At 41.9% G+C, this 19,996-nt stretch overlaps 2 protein-coding genes across 5 annotated transcripts in view; one reads left to right on the forward strand and one right to left on the reverse strand.

The window, feature by feature from the left end:
* Positions 1 to 13,791, reverse strand: part of KIF24 (kinesin family member 24) — a 32,244-nt gene extending 18,453 nt beyond the window's left edge. The window contains exons 1-7 of one of the 3 annotated variants that reach the window (XM_038169902.2): positions 13,570 to 13,791; positions 13,044 to 13,115; positions 11,673 to 11,766; positions 8,431 to 8,612; positions 6,489 to 7,119; positions 2,770 to 2,959; positions 812 to 909 (exon numbers count right to left, since the gene is read on the reverse strand). In XM_038169902.2, the coding sequence (XP_038025830.2) occupies positions 812 to 909; positions 2,770 to 2,959; positions 6,489 to 7,119; positions 8,431 to 8,437 (926 nt within the window). In that variant the 5' untranslated portion in view covers positions 8,438 to 8,612; positions 11,673 to 11,766; positions 13,044 to 13,115; positions 13,570 to 13,791. Of the gene's footprint in view, positions 1 to 811; positions 910 to 2,769; positions 2,960 to 6,488; positions 7,120 to 7,391; positions 7,500 to 8,430; positions 8,613 to 11,672; positions 11,767 to 13,043; positions 13,116 to 13,569 lie in introns of those variants that run through there. The other 2 variants (XM_038169903.2, XM_038169905.2) reach the window with 2 other exon arrangements.
* Positions 13,792 to 13,804: 13 nt separating this feature from the next.
* NUDT2 (nudix hydrolase 2) lies at positions 13,805 to 19,280 on the forward strand. 2 transcript variants are annotated; one of them, XM_027447188.3, is made up of 3 exons: positions 13,805 to 13,961; positions 14,458 to 14,605; positions 18,376 to 19,280. In XM_027447188.3, exons 2-3 carry the CDS (start codon positions 14,473 to 14,475, stop codon positions 18,687 to 18,689), a joined length of 447 nt encoding a protein of 148 aa, XP_027302989.2. In that variant the 5' UTR covers positions 13,805 to 13,961; positions 14,458 to 14,472; the 3' UTR covers positions 18,690 to 19,280. The 2 variants fall into 2 exon arrangements, with proteins under 2 accessions (XP_027302989.2, XP_071887741.1); XM_072031640.1 differs by lacking the exon at positions 13,805 to 13,961 and adding an exon at positions 14,023 to 14,227.
* The last annotated feature ends 716 nt before the right edge of the window (positions 19,281 to 19,996 follow it).

Raw genomic sequence — 19,996 nt, forward strand, 5'->3', positions numbered from 1 at the left:
CTCTTTTGGTAGCATTATTGGATTAGCTGTAATGTGAAATCTGCTCTTAGTGATTATTATTATGCAGCAAGATATAAGCCTTATTCTCCTTTTTCACTTTCATTTTCTCAAGAGCATGATACTCTGTTTCTGCTGATGATACTTGGTTATTTTCAGAACCAGTATGCTCCATTTTGTTACTTTTCAACATGACTACATAATCCTTTCCTTCAATAATTCAAAAATGAAATTATATTCAAGCTTGTTACTTTGCAGGAAAATAAGATCACCTGTGTATAGCTACCATCTATTTCCCATTAATTAGGAAGTATGTAATTACAATTAACCCCCTGAACAAATACAAATTGATAAAATAAAAATAAAATGCAAGGTTATTAATATTTTCTATTATACAAATCAATAAAATAAAAATAAATCACGAGGTTATTAATACATTTCTATTGCCCTGTGAACTGTACAAATACCCGCACTATACAACACAGAAATCTTTGTTAGAGTGGAGATTAGACGTCAGAAATGCTGGCACCCACTTTTTGTTCTAGGTTGGTCACAGTGTCTTTGTTACAGCAGAGGCCCAGTTTTAACTTCCTCTGTGATTTAGATTTCTCACTGAATGTGATAAAAGTCTGCCCTGATTTACTTTGTCACAATTGCAATCAAAGACATTCTAAAAGGGAGAAGGCATGTGGAAAGGCTGAAATGAATGTATTTTTTTCAAAAGATGAAAGCAGACAAAGGAAAATTAAAGCAGCATATGAAATTGGAAAACAAAAAAGTGAGAAAATAATAAATGTAAGCACTGATGCCCTACCCGTTAAAAATATGCTGAATGAGAGGATGAGCTGTCTTCATATACACATCGTGATTGGTACATGACTCCCCAAAGACTTCATCAAAATAAAAAACATGCTGAAAAATAAACGTGATCTTTACATGAAAATGAATATGTTTCACTTCCCCTTCACCCCCATTCAAAGGCAAATTTAAATAACAGAAGCCTTTCCAGTGATTTTGTACGGGTTTGGATCAGGTCCAAAACAATCTAGCACATTTAACATACAGCATGACATATGCGGACCATTACGACTAATGAGGAAACTAAGGGTAGGAAAGGAAAAGGGAAACAAAGATGCCTTAATTTCCTATGACTCTGAAGCAGAACATACAACATTTCTGAAAGAAAAAAAATGAAAGAAAAAAATGAAAGAAAAAAATGAAAATGTTAATTAAAAGAAACTCTCATCTATTCCTGAATCAGCCTACAGTTGTACAGTAACACTACAGGAGTGGAGAAGAGGAGAAGAACTCAAAAATTAGCCCTCAGTTGTGACTGTCTCTGTTCTACAGACTTAAAAATCTTTTTGTGCCAGAGAAGACAGAAGCTATTCCTAAGCAAAGCCAGATTGTAGTATCTCAGAAAGGGGCAAAAAACTCCAAAACCTCCCATACTCTAGAGCTGACCCAAAGCAGCAGTGTCTCTAGAAATGCTGCAAGTGCATTCATTATGGGCTTCTCTGAGGTTAAGAATGGCATTTGCAGGGACAGTAACAAACAAATATCACATTTTCAAAAGAGCCTCCTAGGCTGGCGTTTAACGTTGTGCTCTAACAATACACTGCGATGTAAATTAAGGTAGTAGACCCCTCTGAGTGACAGTTGCTGTAATGATGCACAACCTAGCCATGCTAGATGCATGCAGGTTAAACTGGGAAGTCTCACAGGTCAGGTGAGCTCTCTGAAAGGCCTGCAGCTTGATTACCCTTGCTGTGGAGCTGGAGCATGAACCACCTCCCATCTGGTCTGCACCCTTTGGCTTCCCATCTACAGGAGCTGGAGGCAGGGTGGGCAGCCAGATTTGTAGGCAGGGAAATTCTCCTGGGTCCTTTGGAACAGCACAGCCTTCACCACAGTGTACTTTTGTTCGACTATATTGATTTATAGCAAAATGGCTTTTGTCATTACTGAGAGAACAAAATTAATTAGCGGTTATTTCAGCCCTGAGACACTAAGGCAATAAGCACTGCCTGGATGTCAAATACTGCTGCTCCCATAGAGGGAGTGGGGTGGAATTGCTGCATGTGTCACACCGTAAACGGTGGTACATAAACCGGGCCTGAGAGAGCTGCAAACTCATTTTTTACTGGATACTCTGAACAGTTGTTCCCAGGAGCCAGGCTGCAAAAATAACACCCAGTAGAGCGAGCATGGCTTGCTGCTCTCTAGAAACTGTTCTGTTCCTGGTGCTGTCAGTCAAAACTTGGAATTTGAGCTATGACAGCATAAGGTATTTGGGATTTGGAAACAAAGACCAGAGGGGAACTTAATTTTCAAAAGCATTTGAGAACAAAGAAAGGGAGGGGATGAGGGTATATGTGATTAATTTAAAACAGAATTACAGTGCAGAGATAGTGAAACGGGAACTCCTCACGGAAGAGGAGACTCAGCAGCAGGCAATTCTCCTCCAGCAACAGCACGTAGCACAGGGTTTTATTTTGCCACATGCAAAGAAAGCTGCAAGAGACGTGCTTTTGAGGGATTAAAATTCTGGGCTCAGGTTTTCTGCCACAGGCTGGCATAAGTCAGGAGCAATTCAAACATAGCGATGAGGAGCTGACAGAAGAGCTCACCATCTAGTTCAATGCAAGAAGCGCCCTTTTCAATAAGGGGAAAGCCCTTTTCTGTTTCCCCATTTTGAAATCCCAAATACAATCTGCTTAATCCCATCACGCAAGTGGCCCATAAACACAAACTGCACGTGGAGCATGTTACCTGTAAGATATATTGGGTGAGGTCAACTGCCTCTTTCTTCTCATGAAGAAGTAGGGTTTCTTTATCTTTCACTGTGATGATATTAACCTCCCCGCGTCGCTCCTCTCTTAGGCCTAGGGGACGTTTTCGGACACACACTCTGATTTTCTCACTCTCTGTCCATGGAGTCTCTTTCTCTGAGGTACTGGATCTACAACAAAATTGTAGTTTTACACTTTAAAATCAGATAACAGAATCTAGAATATGCATAAATATGAGTTGGTTTCTTAGCTTTTCCAGATAAAAGTTTATGTCTTTAAAGGCATATCAGGAAAAGCTCTCATTGTTACCCAGTTAAGTTTCTGCTGTTTTTTTTTGCTAAATAGACTAATACCTCTTGTGCATTTCTGCTAAAAGAACAGTTGTGTATATACAGCTACATTCCTCAGCTTGTTACAGAACTGGCATATTTTCAGTTGCCCACAAACATCTGATTCAAGCTGGCATAATATCCAAGTTAACTTAATGAAATTGAATCTTGCTGAAATTATTTGCAGTCACGCATAGTCATTTATGTACAGATAAAAGTATGAACAGATCTTGAGAGGAAAGGTGCACTATATTCACTTGTGTTAGAAATGGCTCATTCTTCAAAATAGGATTAAATAAAAAAATTTCCTCTTTTACTCATACTTATCCTTTCTGTTTCACCCTGTCAAACAGGTTATGAGTTTAAACTAAGAAACACATGGCTTAAGCTAAGAAACAAGACAGTATCACTGTGTTCCTGCTCAGCCCAAAGAGTATTTGAAATATTGATCTCTTTGTTATCTCCCCTTTGGTTTCTATCCAATTTGTTACTTTTATCATAAAAAAGTACATGGCTTCAAACCACAGGCAAAGTTCTCTACTTGTGTTTTGCCAAGTCTACTTCAGCTCCCTTCCAGACACTTTAGAAGTGTAAGGTCATTTAGCGTTTCATTGGTTAACCTGCTGTGTAAAGCATTTTGCAATGCAGCATATGCAATATGCTTGAATTCAACCAAAACATATTAATTCTGCCTTTCTCTTTTTCCATCTGTCTTCATACAAGCGAGTAAGAGTTTTCAGCCTGGATTTGAACATTCATTTATCAGGAAAAAAGTCATTTTAATTGAGCCCTTAGTTGCCCCAAAGCAGTGTTTCTGCCATGCTATTCAAATGCCCTTCCAAAATCTCCTAACACAGCAAAGGAAAACTAAGATGTAATAGCTGCCTGGTAAATGAAAACCAAAAATGCAGCAAGAGTACAAGTTACTTGATGTCTCATTACAGCTATAAACTCATCATATCATTCCTGCTCCATTGCATGACTCCTCAGAAGCAGACAACATGTAGATATAAATCTTAAGATGTGGTCTTCAAAGACTACACACAAGAAATCTTTATGGTAACTGGAGTCCCATTAATTTTAGCATGGCTTTCCTATGCAGACCAAGACCAGTCCCTGTACTTAGATGGAAAATTCCTTCCCCTCAAAAGAAAGGCTATGATACTTGAAATAAGATGCTTCATAATTTAGTGAGAGCTTATGGGTATCAGTAGGCACCAGATGTCCATCAAAGGATCACAGGCTCTGAAGTTTCATTCTCATGTCACCAGAGGCTGGACTTGGTGATCTCCAGAAAGAGCTGTGGTGTTTTTTTTTTTTTTCCTTTTTTTTTTTTTTTTTTTCCTCTCTATGAGCATGAAGGAGAAAGGATAGATTGCAGGATTTGGAGAAAAGAAATCATGAATGCTTGGAGGTTCTGTTTATGATAGGAGAGGCATAGATTCTTTCTACGAGGTACCTTTAATTGACTATACTTTGTATGGGAACAGAATGCATTTTAATTTTGTATGGTGAACCTCAAGTTTAGATTTGCTATTAACCTTTCTTAAAAACATTGTTATAAAACACAATTTCTACTTTATTATTATTAGAAAAAACAATAATCTCAAAACAGATCATTAAAAATGAAATTAAACAATAGGTCAGAAGAACAACTGTGTCTTGTCTGCTACTGTCATTTGCTGTGGACAAGTGAAAATTTATTAAACATATTATAAGAGCTCTTTTCTTTCTGCAATCTAACATCATGCCATTGTTTTCCAATGTTTCTTATAGATGAGACTAGACAGTGGGCAAATCACAAGGTGACATGGGCATGGATTCACTGGAGGAGTTGAGCACTTGCAAAACAGGAATCAGAAACCCAAGTGTCAGCAGAGTGGCCCCAGGCCTGGAATGCAGAACATGCAGTCTGTGGTCAAAAGAGAAGGAACTCAGGCGTGTCGGGAGCAGGATGCAGAAAGCCCATGAGATGAGCTTTTACACTGGGCAGAGAAGAATGTGCTTAGGAAAAAAAAAAAAAAAAGAACAAGGGAAGAAAGTGAGAACAATGGAGAACATGGCTCTATCAGAGGATTTAAGATCTTGAACTCCTCTAGCTGAACTGTGAGGTTATATTTCATCACTTTTTACTTTCTAGCACCATGAATCCTGCCCTCTTTGTTCACCTTGCCTCAGCTTCCAGAGAAGACAGAGAATGTACTAAGATGCCAATACATTTAGGAGGTTAGTGCATTCTTCTGGAAGGTGGGAATGGTAGGAATTACTTCTTTCCAGCAAAGGGGAGTTATAAACCCAGATGGATCTTTCATCTCACAGGTTAAGCACTCTCTCTAACCACTGTGCCACCTCTGTACTTTTCCAGCATGGTGACAGCATCTCTCTCTGCACAAACCACTGCACAAAGTTATCATTTCAAACCCTGCCATAACAGCATAACAACTAGATTCTGGTGGTATAGCTGCAGGGAGCTACATGCTTCTGTTTGCTGAACCAGAACCTTCAAAAGGCTCACTGCAGGAACAGCTAGTGCCTGGATCCAAGGCAACTTCCAAACAGAAGCCTGATGGTGCTCTGACATAGTGGTATATCCCTAGACGCCCAAATAACAAATCCTGGGAGACACCTACTGAGTTTGAATGCTTTTGGATGTAGTGGTAGCTGATTTGAGTCTTTTTAGATGATGGTTTTTAACTCAGGCAGTTTACACAGTGCTTATCTGCCCAGTATAAGCCAATAAAAGTTACTTTGTGCTTTAGATTTACCAGGGGTTCAGAAAACAGTAGCTCCCCCATTACCAAACACTGGAAAACGCATGAATGCTACAAATCCTGTGCTCATGGAGCAGTTGCAAGGCATACCTCTCCCCGTGTCTGTATCCCGACCCAGTATTATTACTCAGTGGTTCTTTTTAAAGCTCCAGTTCAGAAATTTCTTTATGAACAAAGATAGTTCACAGCATGCATCATTTTTACTGGGATAAATTTGATGAACTTACCACAGGCAACACATTATTCTGAAAAAATAAAGTTTTGCAAAACAGTGTTAAGGAAAGAAAAACAGAAAGACTGGCCAAAGCACAAAGAACAAAGAAAACACAGAGAAAACAAAGCCTTATATCCTGAAAGATAAGACTACTCTTAGACAATCTTGGTGAGCAGCAGCTGGTGAATTCAACTGATTCCTTCTACCAGACTTGGAGAGTTGCAAGCACTTATTAATATCTCTGTTAGATTTTGTATTGCTCTGTATAGCTTTTGTAGCAGTAGCATTGCTTGTTTACCATGAAGGCAGATTCTCATCCCCTGTGAAGAAAGAATTAATTATGACTAACGTGAAATATAGTAAAATGAAGGTAACTGATTATTACCTGATACAGGAATGAGGTAGTCCATAATTATATCCCGAAATGTGAGTTACTCTCTGGATGATGGGAGTTTCAGAATCCCCCAGGAGAGGAGCAATATCATCAGAAACTGTTGTGCAGCTCAGTTCATTTTTTGTGCATATTCCAGGAGTATTCATATCTCTTCTGGTTAATCTTATCATCTCTGAATCATGTGGCTGAGTGTGTCCCAACAGCTCCACAAGACTGTTCTTCTCCTCATTGGCACTGAACTCAGATGGGCCATATGATTCCGGCTCAGAGTCTTTAACTGTTCCATCATTTTCCTCAAAGAAGGACTCAAAACGCAGCTGTCTGCGGGGACCCAATCTGGTCACCTGAGGCTGAATGAAAAGGCCACTTGGTTGGAAATCTTGCTTGCTCAAGTCTCTTACAGTTTCATCTTCTTGCATAATTTTGATTATTCTAATGAGCTGAAAGAGTCGTTTGCGATCATTCATGTCGTGTACCCCTAGTTTGGTATAATCTTTCATGGAAACCTTGGCAAGCTCATCAATCTTCTGAAGGCCAAAGGCAGCAAAATGGGGATAGTATTTTTCAAGTTCTGCCTCACAAAGGCATTCATAAAGGCACGATGCCATCTTCAAGCTAACGTCTACAAGAAATCAAACAAGACAAATATTTGAGTTATATGAAACATCCCAGGAGACCAAGATACTAATGAAGAAACCACACTTATCCCCAGATGCCATCACCTGCAGTTAGGTTAGAAGATTGTTACAATACACTGGAATGCTAAACAATATAGAATATAGTAATAATAAAGATAAACTAAATATGAAGCAAATATTTTACCTATGAAACTGTTTTAAAATCATACATGATAGGAAATAATGGGTAAGAAACACATGCTGCAGTGTTACTTACTGCTGCAGAGCTCCTACATGCCTGATATCTACTCAATGAATGCCGCAGCTACTGAAACCCAGTCCTCAAGCTCACAGAATGCAAAATGCCTAATTTTAGATACCCAATTTAATATCAGAGCACGTGGTCTAATGTGGTTCAGCTACCCCTGGTTAACTAACCAAAGGAGAAGAAACTGCATTTGTCATCACCTCATTGTGAAAAATTAGGATTGTTCGTCTTATAGATGAACTATTGTAAAGTTGTAGTTTTCTTGTGTAACTGTCTTTTGTGTTTCATGAATCTTGTGAGTATTTCTAGGTGTTCTTGAACATTAGCTGGAACATTATGTGTAATCTGAAACACAGAATTTCTCTAAATCTATATATGCTACTGGAACGCCATACTTGCATTCTTGGGAAACCCAAAAAAGCAACATGCATCACTGAAAGGTATGCTAAAAAACCCTCAGCTTCTTAACTCATGTCTCCCAAGCAATACATTGTGCAGCTGTCTCTATCCAGATGGATTAATATCTGCAGATATTTTTACTTGTTCCATAAAACAGGAAAAGGATAGCCCCTCAAGTATCCGTTGCCCACTGCCTTCTTATGTCTTTGTTTAAAAAAGAAAGTTACAATAAAACCAATTTGTTTAAGACTAAATATTTTTCCCTTTAATTCAAGGGAACTTCTTTGGAAAGATTTACAAGCATTTCTACAATAACATTATAAAAGAAAATATGGTCACTAAATATCATCTCTGTATTAGTAAACACATTAAGTTACAATGACAACAACAAAGGAAAAAACATTCTATTAAAGTGCTGATTGTGTAGGATATTAGAGGGGCCAACAGGTACAGTAGGGGACGTCTAAAGCAACTTGGAAGTTACAGTCTAAGATGTGGAGAGTAGTTAGCCATAATGAAATTATGTGATTCAGCAGTAACAAGCTGCAAGGCAAAGCCAGCAGTGTGTAAGCAGACTTATTTAGTATGTGAAAAACAAAATTGTGTTTTTGCAATAGAAGGTGTTCCTGTGGTGGAAAATTCCACTAACCTTGCATATCAAAAGTGATGGTCTAAACTTTTGGGTAGACCTGTGCGGTGCCAGGAGTTGGACTTGATGATCCTTAAAGGTCCCTTCCAACTCAGGATATTCTATGATTGTGCAGCATAGCAGTGCTGAGTATATTAAGCAGATAAGGGGAAGGTCCCACTGTCCCAAAATAAGGAGGATAGCTAAGGAAAACAGGAGGAGCAGTACAAAATCAGTAAAAACAAAAATCACATGAGCCCTCCAGTCACGACAGAAGAAGGAAAAAAAAAAAGGAGAAATTAACGGGTGGTCAAATTAAATTGTACCTATGTGGTATGGAAAGGCATTGAGACATTTATGAACCTGTAGTACTCAGCCAACAAGGAAACGGGAGAAATCAGGTGTTGTGTAATAGGGAATATAAGGTTATGATAAACTGCTACTGTGCACTCCTGCTTGCAGGACGCCCACCATTGCAATCATGAATAAAATAGCTTCACAGAAGACCGAGTCTGAAGAAAATTATTGAGATTTTTCTCACAAATGCATAAGTGATGTGACTCTCAATCTTGAAGTAAAGCCAAGCCACTGTTGAGATTATTAGATCCTGGGAGGTAAAAATCAAAATTGACAGAGGCTAGCAGAGTCTGTACTGATTCTTGGGTTTAACTTCAACACATGTAACAGATAAACTCCACAGGAACTTCAGACTTCATTTCAGGGAGAGTTACGTTTTTGAAAAATGCCTGTCTTACATAAGGTAGTTCCAAATATAAAACCAGAGCAGTTCCTGTCTGTATGTATGCACTGCCATGGCAAAGCTCTTTTATTTGATGAAAGGAGAGGCTGAAACACAAATCTGAGACAGCAATTTCGCTGTTAAACATGAAAACAATCCATCAGGTTTGCCTATTCACATTCTTGTATCTTAGATTATACTTACTTCTTTATATATGCTTATGTTAAATACAAACAGATTGGCCAAAAATTAGTGCAAGAACTACTTTTGTGTTAACGTCTATTTGAACGATAATGTTGGGCACAGTTTTGAGGAGGAAAAAAAGGAAAAAAAATGGAAACGCTTCCCAAAAAAGAGTAACAGATGCAGAGAGAGAATTAAGAATTTCAAACTCAAGGTTCTAACTAAAAATTAAACAAAATATATTTAAGCAGTTAGAAATAACCGTGCAGCCAGATTTCCATTATCTGAAGTAACGAGGGACTAAGACTTTCAAAATAAGGAAAATCCAATTAATATAGGTACTGCAGAACATACAAGAAGGTTAATTCTGAGACATGTAAGCAGCTCAGTACGTCTTATTGATGGTCCTAAAAGTTATATAACTGCTTTGCTTCCCCACATATAATAAATCCTGCTGGATCTAGGTGGTTCCAGGACATAACTCTGGTATCTCTCCATCCATAGAACAGCTATTACACAACGCAGGAAAACTCAACATTAACTAATATTAACTATGGAAAAAAAATAAGCCAAGGTCATGGCTCTAGCATCTTGGATCATTTCAAAACTCAAGGGTAGACTATTTTTAGAAAATTTGGTCTGGTTCACACAAGAAAGAATTCAGGGGAATTACAGTTGTCAGAACAGATGATCACAATGAAACCTTTTTGGCCTTTTAATCATCAGTCCTCTGAAAAAATGAGGAGCCTGTCTCCCCATAAAAAGAATACCCTAATTTGTCCAACATTGTAGATTGTGTCCAAAGACAGTGTTTCTAAAACTGACACATAGTTTTTCACAGTAACTTTGTAAAGAAGTAAGGGAGTATGGGTATGTTTCCAATAATCCTAAATTGTTAATAATAATGCCATCTTCTGGCAAAAAGAGAGAAGACCTTTGTTTTTCTACAGTGAGTAACAGCCAGCATTCTTCCAGCTAGTGTCAGGATCTAACTTAATTTGTACACGTGAGACAATGCTGTTTTTTGGTGCAGAAAAACAGAACATTCTTCAATGTGGTAGTTTAATATTAAAGCGTGTCCAAGTCCTGAAGCTCTGTGTCACTTCTCTGAAAACTGGACTACATGTATGACAAAAGCCTAAAACTTCTTAAAATAGTTGGAAGTGACAACTGTTTTGAGAAAGAAGCGAGTCTGGAAGCATAATTCTCTGCGACCAGTCAGCCCACCATCTTTGTGCGGCAAACCTGAGGCCTCTACAACTTACTTCTTTTGCAAAGAAGTTTTAGATAAATCTTGAAAGTCTGTAAGATGATGGTAATAGGTGATTAGTTATTGTAATGATGTGCTAGAATTTTATATAAAGGAACCAACTCAAAGCACAGAATAAGGTCACACCTTGCCATCAGAGAACTGTTTCCATATTCTAAGGTTTTTAAAGGCTACAAAGATGAGGAAAATGTCAAGTATAAATAGTGGAAACCAATGATGACATTTTACGTATTGTGAAGGAAATCAATGTACTACAAAATTTTATTCCAGGATCTGATCCACAATTTTAAAATGCTTCTAATTATTAATCAGCTTTTACACAGATCTTTTCATTCTCAAAACACTTTTCTAACTGGAGAAAAGGCTGGCCTTCAGATACTCACTCAGCGAGTGTCAGTCACTCTGCATAATATAAATCTTGTAAAATCCCTACATAAACTATAATAAGAATGAAGCAGCGTTAGGCCACAATATCTGGATCCTCACTAAACTCTGATATATTAAAGATCTCAGTGCACTGTTCACTTGAGTAACACTCACATGCCCTGTTATCCCACTCTGACTCACTCATATTTACCTGACAATTTTAGTTGACTTCCTCTGGTACCCCTTATCGCCACCTCTGAGACATGGCACTACTATCATGATATCCTGATTTTAAACTAGGGAAATCAAGCCATGAAGAAGTGAAGAAACCTTATGTGTAACCTTATGTAACCACTCCTAGCCTTACAAATGTAAATTAATGCATCTATACATTTAATTCTGTAACTTCACGTAATTATTCTAAACCATAAGCCGCAGTCTGATCATTAAATATTCTTATTAGACATAATTCTCATGGATATCTGCTAAAAGTAATAATTGTTAATCAGTACACAACACTTAAACACCTTGTTTTCCTGCCTATCACTTTGTATTGTGTACATCATTCCAGTTTACAAACAGCATATAAAAAAACAGATGTTAAGAACTTTGAAAGATCTGTAAAAACATCTAGAAGGTAGGTATGTTTCCTCTTCCAACCACAACTACACCAGGTTACTTTCTCATTACTTTTAAGCACATTACCCCAAACACGTCTTCAGGTGCTGTGCCAAGGTGTTTGTTGTTTTTTGAGGTACAGAGCAGAAGACCAGAAGAAAGCCAATTTTTACTGGCAAACCTACAACAGAGAAAAGGGAGACTTATTAACTCATGTTACTAGTCATACTCTGTTATTTTTTATTCATCTGAACTTGAAGCTCTTTTGTATCTGTTATCCAAAGTGAAATCTGATTAATCCCTCCAGAAACAAATGTCTAATTTGCTTTTCCCGGGAACCACATCGAATGCTTTAATCATTCTGATCCCACCCCTTGGATACTAAGGCATTCCTGTGAAGAAATCATGGTCATGGTGTGGTTGCACTTCTATAAGCACAAGCTCCACAGTAAGAGATAATCTCTACTGCAAAACAAGTTTGTAATTCTAGTTTAATGAAGTAGATAGGGAGCTATGAAGGTCCAATTCAAATATTTACAGATCACTGCCACAGATGCATTCATCAGATTGCAGGATTATGCTATGGAAGCCCTTGAACACATACACAAAGAGATAATAAATGTTCTGACGTGAGTTGGAACAAGTGTTGTAGCAGTCTGTTTTGAAAATATGAGGAAGAAACATGAAAAATACCCATAGAAAACCATCTATAGTTTCCATATAATAAAAGTAGAAAGGAAAGAACACGTTCATTCTTAACTGACAGTTCTTCTACAGTTGGACCATGATGCAGGTCTTCTCCCTGCACTAACACTTTTTTCTTTGCTCCGGACATACCCCAGTTGCTTACTGTAAATATGATTACAGAATCACAAAATACAAGGGATTGGAAGGGACCTTAAAAGATCATCTAGTCCAATCCCCTTACTGGAGCAGGAGTACTTAAACAGGAGTACCTGTCACACAAGAACACTTCCAGGAGGGTTTTGAATGTCTTCAGAGAAGGAGACTTCACAACCCCTCTGGGCAGCCTGTTTCTAGTGCTCTGTCACTCTCACTGTAAAAAAAGTTTTGTCTCATATTTAAGAGGAACCTCCTATGTTTCAGCTTGCACACATTGCCCCTTGTCCTGTCATTGGATGTCACTGAGAAGATCCTGGCTCCGTCCTCCTGACACTCACCCTTTACATATTTATAAACATCAATAAGGTCACCCCTCAGTCTCTTCCTCTCCAAGCTAAAGAGACCCAGCTCCCTCAGCCTTTCCTTGTAAGAGAGCTGCTCCACTCCCTTCATCATCCTCATGATGAAGACTGGAAAGTGACAGGTGCTGTTGCTCCCAACGTTCCGTAAGCAGAATGAGAACCGTTATCAGTGTGCACAGAGTGACGGCGGGCAGACTGTGTGGCCTGGGCAGGGCTGAGCGTGGGGCAGCATGCCTGGCTGCCTGGCACTCACCTCCTTGTGAACACAGCCCTCCTGTCCAGGCGTACAACGTTCTTCTGCCCTTGCTTCCCTGTTGATCTCCTCCTGACCCAGAAAGCACAGAAAGGTGAACATTGCACAAAGCGGATTAATTTCAACGACATTTGAAACAGACTTAAAAAACGACAACTGAACGGACTGCTCGCGTTCTGACAGCGCACAGGGGCTGCCACACACCCCACACCAAACATAGGCCGGGGGGCTCAGCCAGGAGTGGCTCCATCCTGCAGCTGACCCCGACAACTGCTCCCAGCAGCAGCTGCAGGGGAAGCCTCCGGAGCTCGGCCACGCGCCCCCGAAGCCCGCCGGCAGCTATAAATGGGCGCCGATTATTCGAAAATTGCGCCCGAGCCTCCCTGGCCGGCAGGGTTTTTAGCAGCTGGCTCCCAGCGTTTATTTTATAATTAGAGCCCGACGAGCAGCCGCGTGCCGGGGGTACCGCCGCAGGGCTCGGAGGGGCCGCGTCAGCCCCGCAGCTCGGCCCCGGGTCAACTTTTACCGTTTTCTGCCCAGTTTCGCCCCAAAAGAAGCCTCCGCGCCTGATCACGCGTTCAGCCCAGATAAAAGCCGGCCGGGGCCGTGCTGCCCGCTGTCCGCCCGCTCCCTGCAGCGCCGAGACGGGACGGGCCGGGCCCCGCCACCGCCGGTGCCCCCCGGTCCCCTCAGCGGGCGCGGAGGCTCCGTGAGCGGCGCCCAGGCCGCGTCTCCATGGCAACAACGCCTCGCCCGCTTCAAACGGTGGCGCGCGCGGCTCGCTGGGGAGGAGCCAATCAGACGGAGGGAGGCGGGGTTAAGGGCGTGAGGGCAGGGAGAGCGTGCGCTGCGATTGGTTCAAAGAGCTGTCAGTCTCGCGTTGGGCCCTCCTCCTCGTTTCCCCATCCGGAAGCCAAGGTGAGGGCAGGGAGCGGGGCGTGCGTTGCGCTCAGAGGTCCGGGGGGGAACCGCGGGGGGCGGAGGGAGGTTCCGGGGGCGGAGGGGTCCCCAGCCCCAGCCCCAGCCCCAGCCCCAGGGTGGGGGCTCCGCGGGCAGCAGCCCGGCATTACCCGCACCTGTGGGGAAATTCAGGGCGTTATGGGGCTGTCTGTCCTGGATCCTTATCGTTTTCTGTCCCTGCAGCCTGCTATGTTCTGTATCAGTTGTAAAGAAGCAGCACACAGGTCCCATTTCGTGCCTCACAACACACACATATTTATATATATTTAATGTTTTTTTTTTAATCCAGGCTCCTCCTGCCCCACTTGCAGAGGGAAGGGCTCCGTTTTCACACCTCGCGGGTTGCCACTGGGGACGCGGCGTAATTGCACGGGACGTGGTTTAATTGCACGGCAGCAGCGAAGGGACGGGCTCGCTGCCCCAGCCCCACGTCATTTCTGCTTGTCCCCTGCAGGGAACGAGCGGGGAGATGGCGGCCAGGGCCTGTGGGCTGATCATCTACAGGAGGCTGCAGCCGGCGGCGTCCTCCAGGCCGGCTGACGGCATCGAGTACCTCCTCCTGCAGACCTCTTATGGCACCCACCACTGGACGCCACCCAAAGGTGATGTTTGCGCCGATAACCCGCTGCTCTGCCTTTTTGTCAGGAGGTTGAAGCCTGAGGTCTGCTGGGTGCTGCTGCGGTCAGCTCTGGGGGCGGCTATCAGCTGGCGTTTTTGGCATGGTTGCGCCTTTTGGGCAGCTGGAAGGGGAGCTCTGTGGCAGAGCCGGTGTTGGGCAGTGCGCTGTCCCAGCCCTGCTGCCGGGAATAGCACAACGCGGAGAGTTCAGATTCGCTGTGGATCTCCCTAAGTGCTGTTTCTTACCCGTTGGGATTTCTTTCCTCTAATTTGTGTTTCTGAGTTTGCAAAGTGGCATAGCACGTGAGCAGTTTGTGAACAGGAGTCTGTAAATTGAAAAAAAAAGAAAAAGAAAAAAAAATCTAGTAACAAAATCAGCTGCGCTCTCCTATCAGTGGAAAGAACAAAACTTTCCAAACCTCTCCCTCCCTCCACTTCACGAAAACCTCAGTGGAGAAGAGTTGCAGCCTTTGGAAAGCCAAAAACCATAAGTGGGGACATGACTGTTGTGAGAGGAGAGATCCATGCAGAAAGGTACTGGGAACACAGTAACTGAGGACAAGCCAGGACAGTAGCAAGTGAAATGACTCAGGTATACGTCTCACACACTCAGATCATATTGTTAAAGGTTTTGTAGATCAGAAACCACAATCAGATGGCAGCCTTTACTAGTAGCTTGGTACAGAGCTGAGGGCAATAAATGAAGGTGCTATTACATTATATATTCTCTGTAATTTGAGTGGTCTTCAAAGGCAGCCCCAGGCTATGTGGTGCAATAATATAACTTGTATGTGGTGCAGATCTTGATGTAATGTGGCAGGAGCCAGAATGAGAAGTTATAATCACCTCTCCAGGAGCACACAGGAGGCAAGCCCACTTACAGCTACAGCTGTACTTTGGTATTTTAAAAGTCCCTAAGCATCTCCAGCCTTTATGGGATTAAACTGTATTCCCTGCCGAACTTCATCAGCCTGATCCCTGCTTCTGGATCTGTGACTTTGCACAAGTCGAGTCTGATGGACAGGGCATGCAGGGTTTGTTTACTAGTGCAAATGGCTTTGAGGAGCTGGAACGTGGCGTGATGTGCTGCCAGTGATCCCTTTTGCTCCTGGTGGGTAGAGTGTATAGCACAAAGTGGGAACTTACTGAGTTTAGGCTTGAGGTTAGCAACAGTCAGTGGGGTGAGGTGATTGCCTCTCCCTGTGCTGGTGGGCAGGAGGTAGCATTTGTGCCCTGTGGGTTGAAACTCAACCCTGGTCTCCAGCTTTATTGCTGCGTCAGCTCATTGCTTATTTGGTAACTGGATCATTATTATCATAAAAGGAACTGGTTACTGACTGTTCGTGGATGTTCTGTGGGCATTTACTGTGGATGCTATAAAAGGAATCCAGCTGTTCAAGGCCGGGTGGATTCTGTTGCTCCAAGTCCCAGCTTTGTATATGTACAAGATGAAAATAAGTTTATCCTCAAAAAGAAGGAGATGACTTGCAGTGCTGAGAAAATATTTTTACTTAAAGCCTCAGCATATTTCATCTCAAATATCTAAGACATCAGATGCTGTTTTCTGCACAGTTGCTTTTTGAAATAGAAGTGTGTTTAGAATTTGAGATGATGTTGCATTGTAAGAGGGTGGTTATGCTAGTAATACACACAGAAGTGAGTGAGACCTGTTGGCAGAGCAACATGAGCTCCCCACGTACCCCACTTCTAAAAGGGTTGCTCATCTAGTACTAAAGGGTTGCTTTGGGTACCTGGGACCTGAGAGAACATTCATCTCTGTGAAAATCGTGGCTATTTGCAGACACCTAAGTAGAAAATAGAGCTACGCCAGGGGTAAAATAAAGCTTAAACACCACTCCCCGCCCCTTTTTTTGAAGCTTCCCAACTCCTGTTAAGTTGCTTTTTTGAGATCTTGCTTGGCTTGTTCTATTTATGGTCTTGTCTGGATCTTTCATGAGAAAACCAAATCTGACATTTCTCAACAAAAATACAAACAGCTGGGGATATGTTATATTTATCCTTTGTTTGTAATGGCACCTCTCATTCTAAGCGACGTGAAACAAATAGGGTGTCCGAGAAGACCAGCTGTTGACAGGGATAGCATTTAGGTGTGCTGTATTTCAGAGGGGAATATGTGAGAGAAATTAAAAATACCCGTAATTGCTGCATATCCCTGCGTAGGAGAAAATATTGGTGGTCTCTTTCACATGATAACTGCATCTCAGAATCACAGAGAATCACAGAATCTCTAGGTTGGAAGAGACCTCAAGATCATCGAGTCCAACCTCTAACCTAACACTAACAGTACCCCCTAAACCATATCCCTAAGCTCTACATCTAAACGTCTTTTGAAGACTTCCAGGGATGGTGACTCCACCACCTCCCTGGGCAGCCCGTTCCAGTGCCTCACAACCCTTTCAGTAAAGAAATTCTTCCTAACATCTAACCTAAAACTCCCCTGGCGTAACTTTAGCCCATTACCCCTTGTCCTGTCACCAGGCACATGGGAGAACAGGCCAACCCCCACCTCGCTACAGCCTCCTTTAATGTACTTATACAGAGCAATAAGGTCACCCCTGAGCCTCCTCTTCTCTAGGCTGAACAAGCCCAGCTCCTTCAGCCACTCCTCGTAGGACTTGCTCTCCAGGCCCCTCACCAGCTTCGTCGCCCTTCTTTGGACCCGCTCAAGCACCTCGATGTCCTTCTTGATTGTCCTTCTTGTAGATTCTTGTAGAATCTATATGATTCTGGGGTGGCTCAGGGTTCATAAGCATCTGATCTACCATTGAAGCGCAGCCACTTTTTAACCACGTGCTTGGAGATTTTTTTTATTTTTATTTTTTAATCCCCTATGTAATTCATTCTGCTTTTCCAGTTGAAGTGATTTCAGGATTGACGTTGTGGTAGTTTAGGATGTGCTGGAACAAGAAGGAGATGCAGGAAGCTAGTTTAGTTCTGTTTAGCAACTTTTCACAGTTTTTTTTTTTTAATATAAAAAGATGTTGAAACTCTTTGTAGTACTTAAAATCACAGAATCACAGAATGTTAGGGATTGGAAGGGACCTTGAAAGATCATCTAGTCCAATTCTCCTACCGGCACAGGAACACCTAAATCACGCCAAGAGGAACGCGTCCAGGCAGGTTTTGAATGTCTCTAGAGAAGGAGACTCCACAGCCTCCCAGGGTAACCTGTTCCAGCGCTCTGTCACCTTCATAGTATTGTCTTAAGCTGTGAGTCAAATGACTGAAAGTTTTTTTCTGAAACCCAGCTTTCAAATGGCATTTGTTGGTGTCTGGTCCCATTGTTTCTGTGCTGCTGGCATGAGTAAGAGTTTTGCAGAACTGAGCCTTAAGCTTCTGTGGGAGGGAAAGGTTGAGAGAGAGCTAAGACTTGCAGATCTGCAGTCCTCCCTCTTACTGGCTAAAGGTAAAGTATTCCAAAGGTGCTCAGTCCTTAGCCTGAAGTGTGATCGAAGATGGAGCATGACAGGTACAGAGTGCTGCAGAAGACAAGTGGAGGACTGGGAAGATTTCTCATGCTAACAGGCCACTGATAGTTTCAGAAAATGCAGTGTAAACAAGCATAAATGGCACAAAAGAGAAATCAAGAGAGGAATGTTTGATGAGCAATCTCTGCTCTCCATTTTCAGTTCTGTATCAGCTATGGTGTCCTCCCAATGTTTCCTAGTTGTCAACTGCATAAACAAAGTCTGAGTTTCCATCTTGGAGACTTACATTTTCACGTTCTTGACAGGCCACGTGGACCCAGGAGAGGATGACCTGCAGACAGCCTTCCGGGAAACGCAGGAGGAGGCAGGTCTTCAGGCCAACCAGCTCACCCTCGTGGAGGGGTACAAGAAAGAACTGCATTACCCCGTCCATGGCAAACCCAAGACCGTTGTTTACTGGCTGGCAGAGGTGAAGGATTGTAACACTGAAATCAAGCTCTCGGATGAGCACCAAGCTTTCCGCTGGCTGAAGCTGGAAGATGCTTGCAAGTTTGCAGAATATGAGGACATGCAAGCAACGCTGAAAGATGTGCATCAGTTTCTCTGCTCCAAGGAATAAATACTTTCGTGAAGGATAAGGGGGCTTTTTGAAGGACCACGACCTGATTTTAATTTTGGATGCAGACATAGATATTTCTTTTTCTAAATCTGTACAAATTCAGTAAAGATACTTGGAGCTTTTAAATAATTTGCATTTTTTTCTCCCCTAGGTAATGGAAAAAAAGCATGGTCTGACTGAACCAGGAGCCAGAGGTGTCTGAATTGAAACACAGAACTAACAAAGGCTTCTTGTATTCCTTTTTCTTTTTTTTTTCTTTTTTTTTTTTTTCTTGAGGTGGTGAGCAGTCATGAATCTCTTTGAAAATCAAACACTTGATATTTCTTGACTTGCAGGTGCAGATCTATAGCGTTGTAAAAATGAGCATATGGAGATTTTGCTAACAAAATGTGTACTGCAGAAGTTGCACCTTGTATTTCAAGTGGGACAGCAGTAGTTCTGTTCCCAGCTCCTCCACTGATATGCTGTGATTATTTGTCAAATCATTTCAGGTCTTGTTTGTTTGTATCATGAATTTATGTACATCACTAATGCACTGTTATGAAAATAGTTGCTATCCAAGGAGTCTTAATAAACTGTTGACATACAATATTTAAATGGTACATTTGAAGTTCTTTTTTTATCCCTTTCTTTGTGCTCTGTAACACACACCTTGGCCATACATTATTCAAGGGGTTGGGAGGGGGAGACCTGTGGCTGCCTAATGCAGCTTTTTTTTTTTTTTTTTTTCCACAAAATATCTAAACTAATGTGCAACCTTGCATCTCTTTGACAGTATTGGTATTTCTGGGGCTGCAGGCTGTGTCCACCTGTGGGCAGCAGGGTCATGTGCACTGCCACTGCTGAGCTGTGAACACCCACGTTGGATGACTACATGATGTGGTGGGACTGATTGCTGCATCTTTGCCTGCATCAGCTTTCCTGTGAATCTCTTTTGCCATTGACATCAGTGGGAACTGATGTTGTTAGCATGTTGTATACTCATTAATGTGCTGTTAGAAATGGCTCAGAATCTCCTGGGTGGTTTGGTACAGTGACACCCAAAAAACGTGATGGCATTGCTAAATTTTAGAGTGAGCAGTTTTCTGAATTCCAGGGAACTGTGGGAGGCTGCAACAATGGTTGCTCAGTATCACACACACACCTCATTTCTCCACGAGCATCATCTCTAATGCTATTCTGTTTTCCCAAGCCATTTTGCTGGTGGCATTTAGTTGTTCAGCGATTCCTCTCATCTCATCCCTTGTATAATTTATGAATCTCTGCTGATTATAATAACTATAATTAATCCAATCCACATTCTCATT

The sequence above is a fragment of the Anas platyrhynchos genome, chromosome Z (assembly GCF_047663525.1).
Source record: "Anas platyrhynchos isolate ZD024472 breed Pekin duck chromosome Z, IASCAAS_PekinDuck_T2T, whole genome shotgun sequence".
Classification (NCBI taxonomy): Eukaryota; Metazoa; Chordata; class Aves; order Anseriformes; family Anatidae; genus Anas; species Anas platyrhynchos.

Excerpts from the sequence above, each read along its gene's own strand:
- NUDT2 (XM_027447188.3), top strand. The coding sequence starts at position 14,473 with ATGGCGGCCAGGGCCTGTGGGCTGATCATCTACAGGAGGCTGCAGCCG. Across the intron at positions 14,606-18,375 it reads CCACTGGACGCCACCCAAAG|GCCACGTGGACCCAGGAGAG; the intron begins GTGATGTTTGCG and ends CGTTCTTGACAG.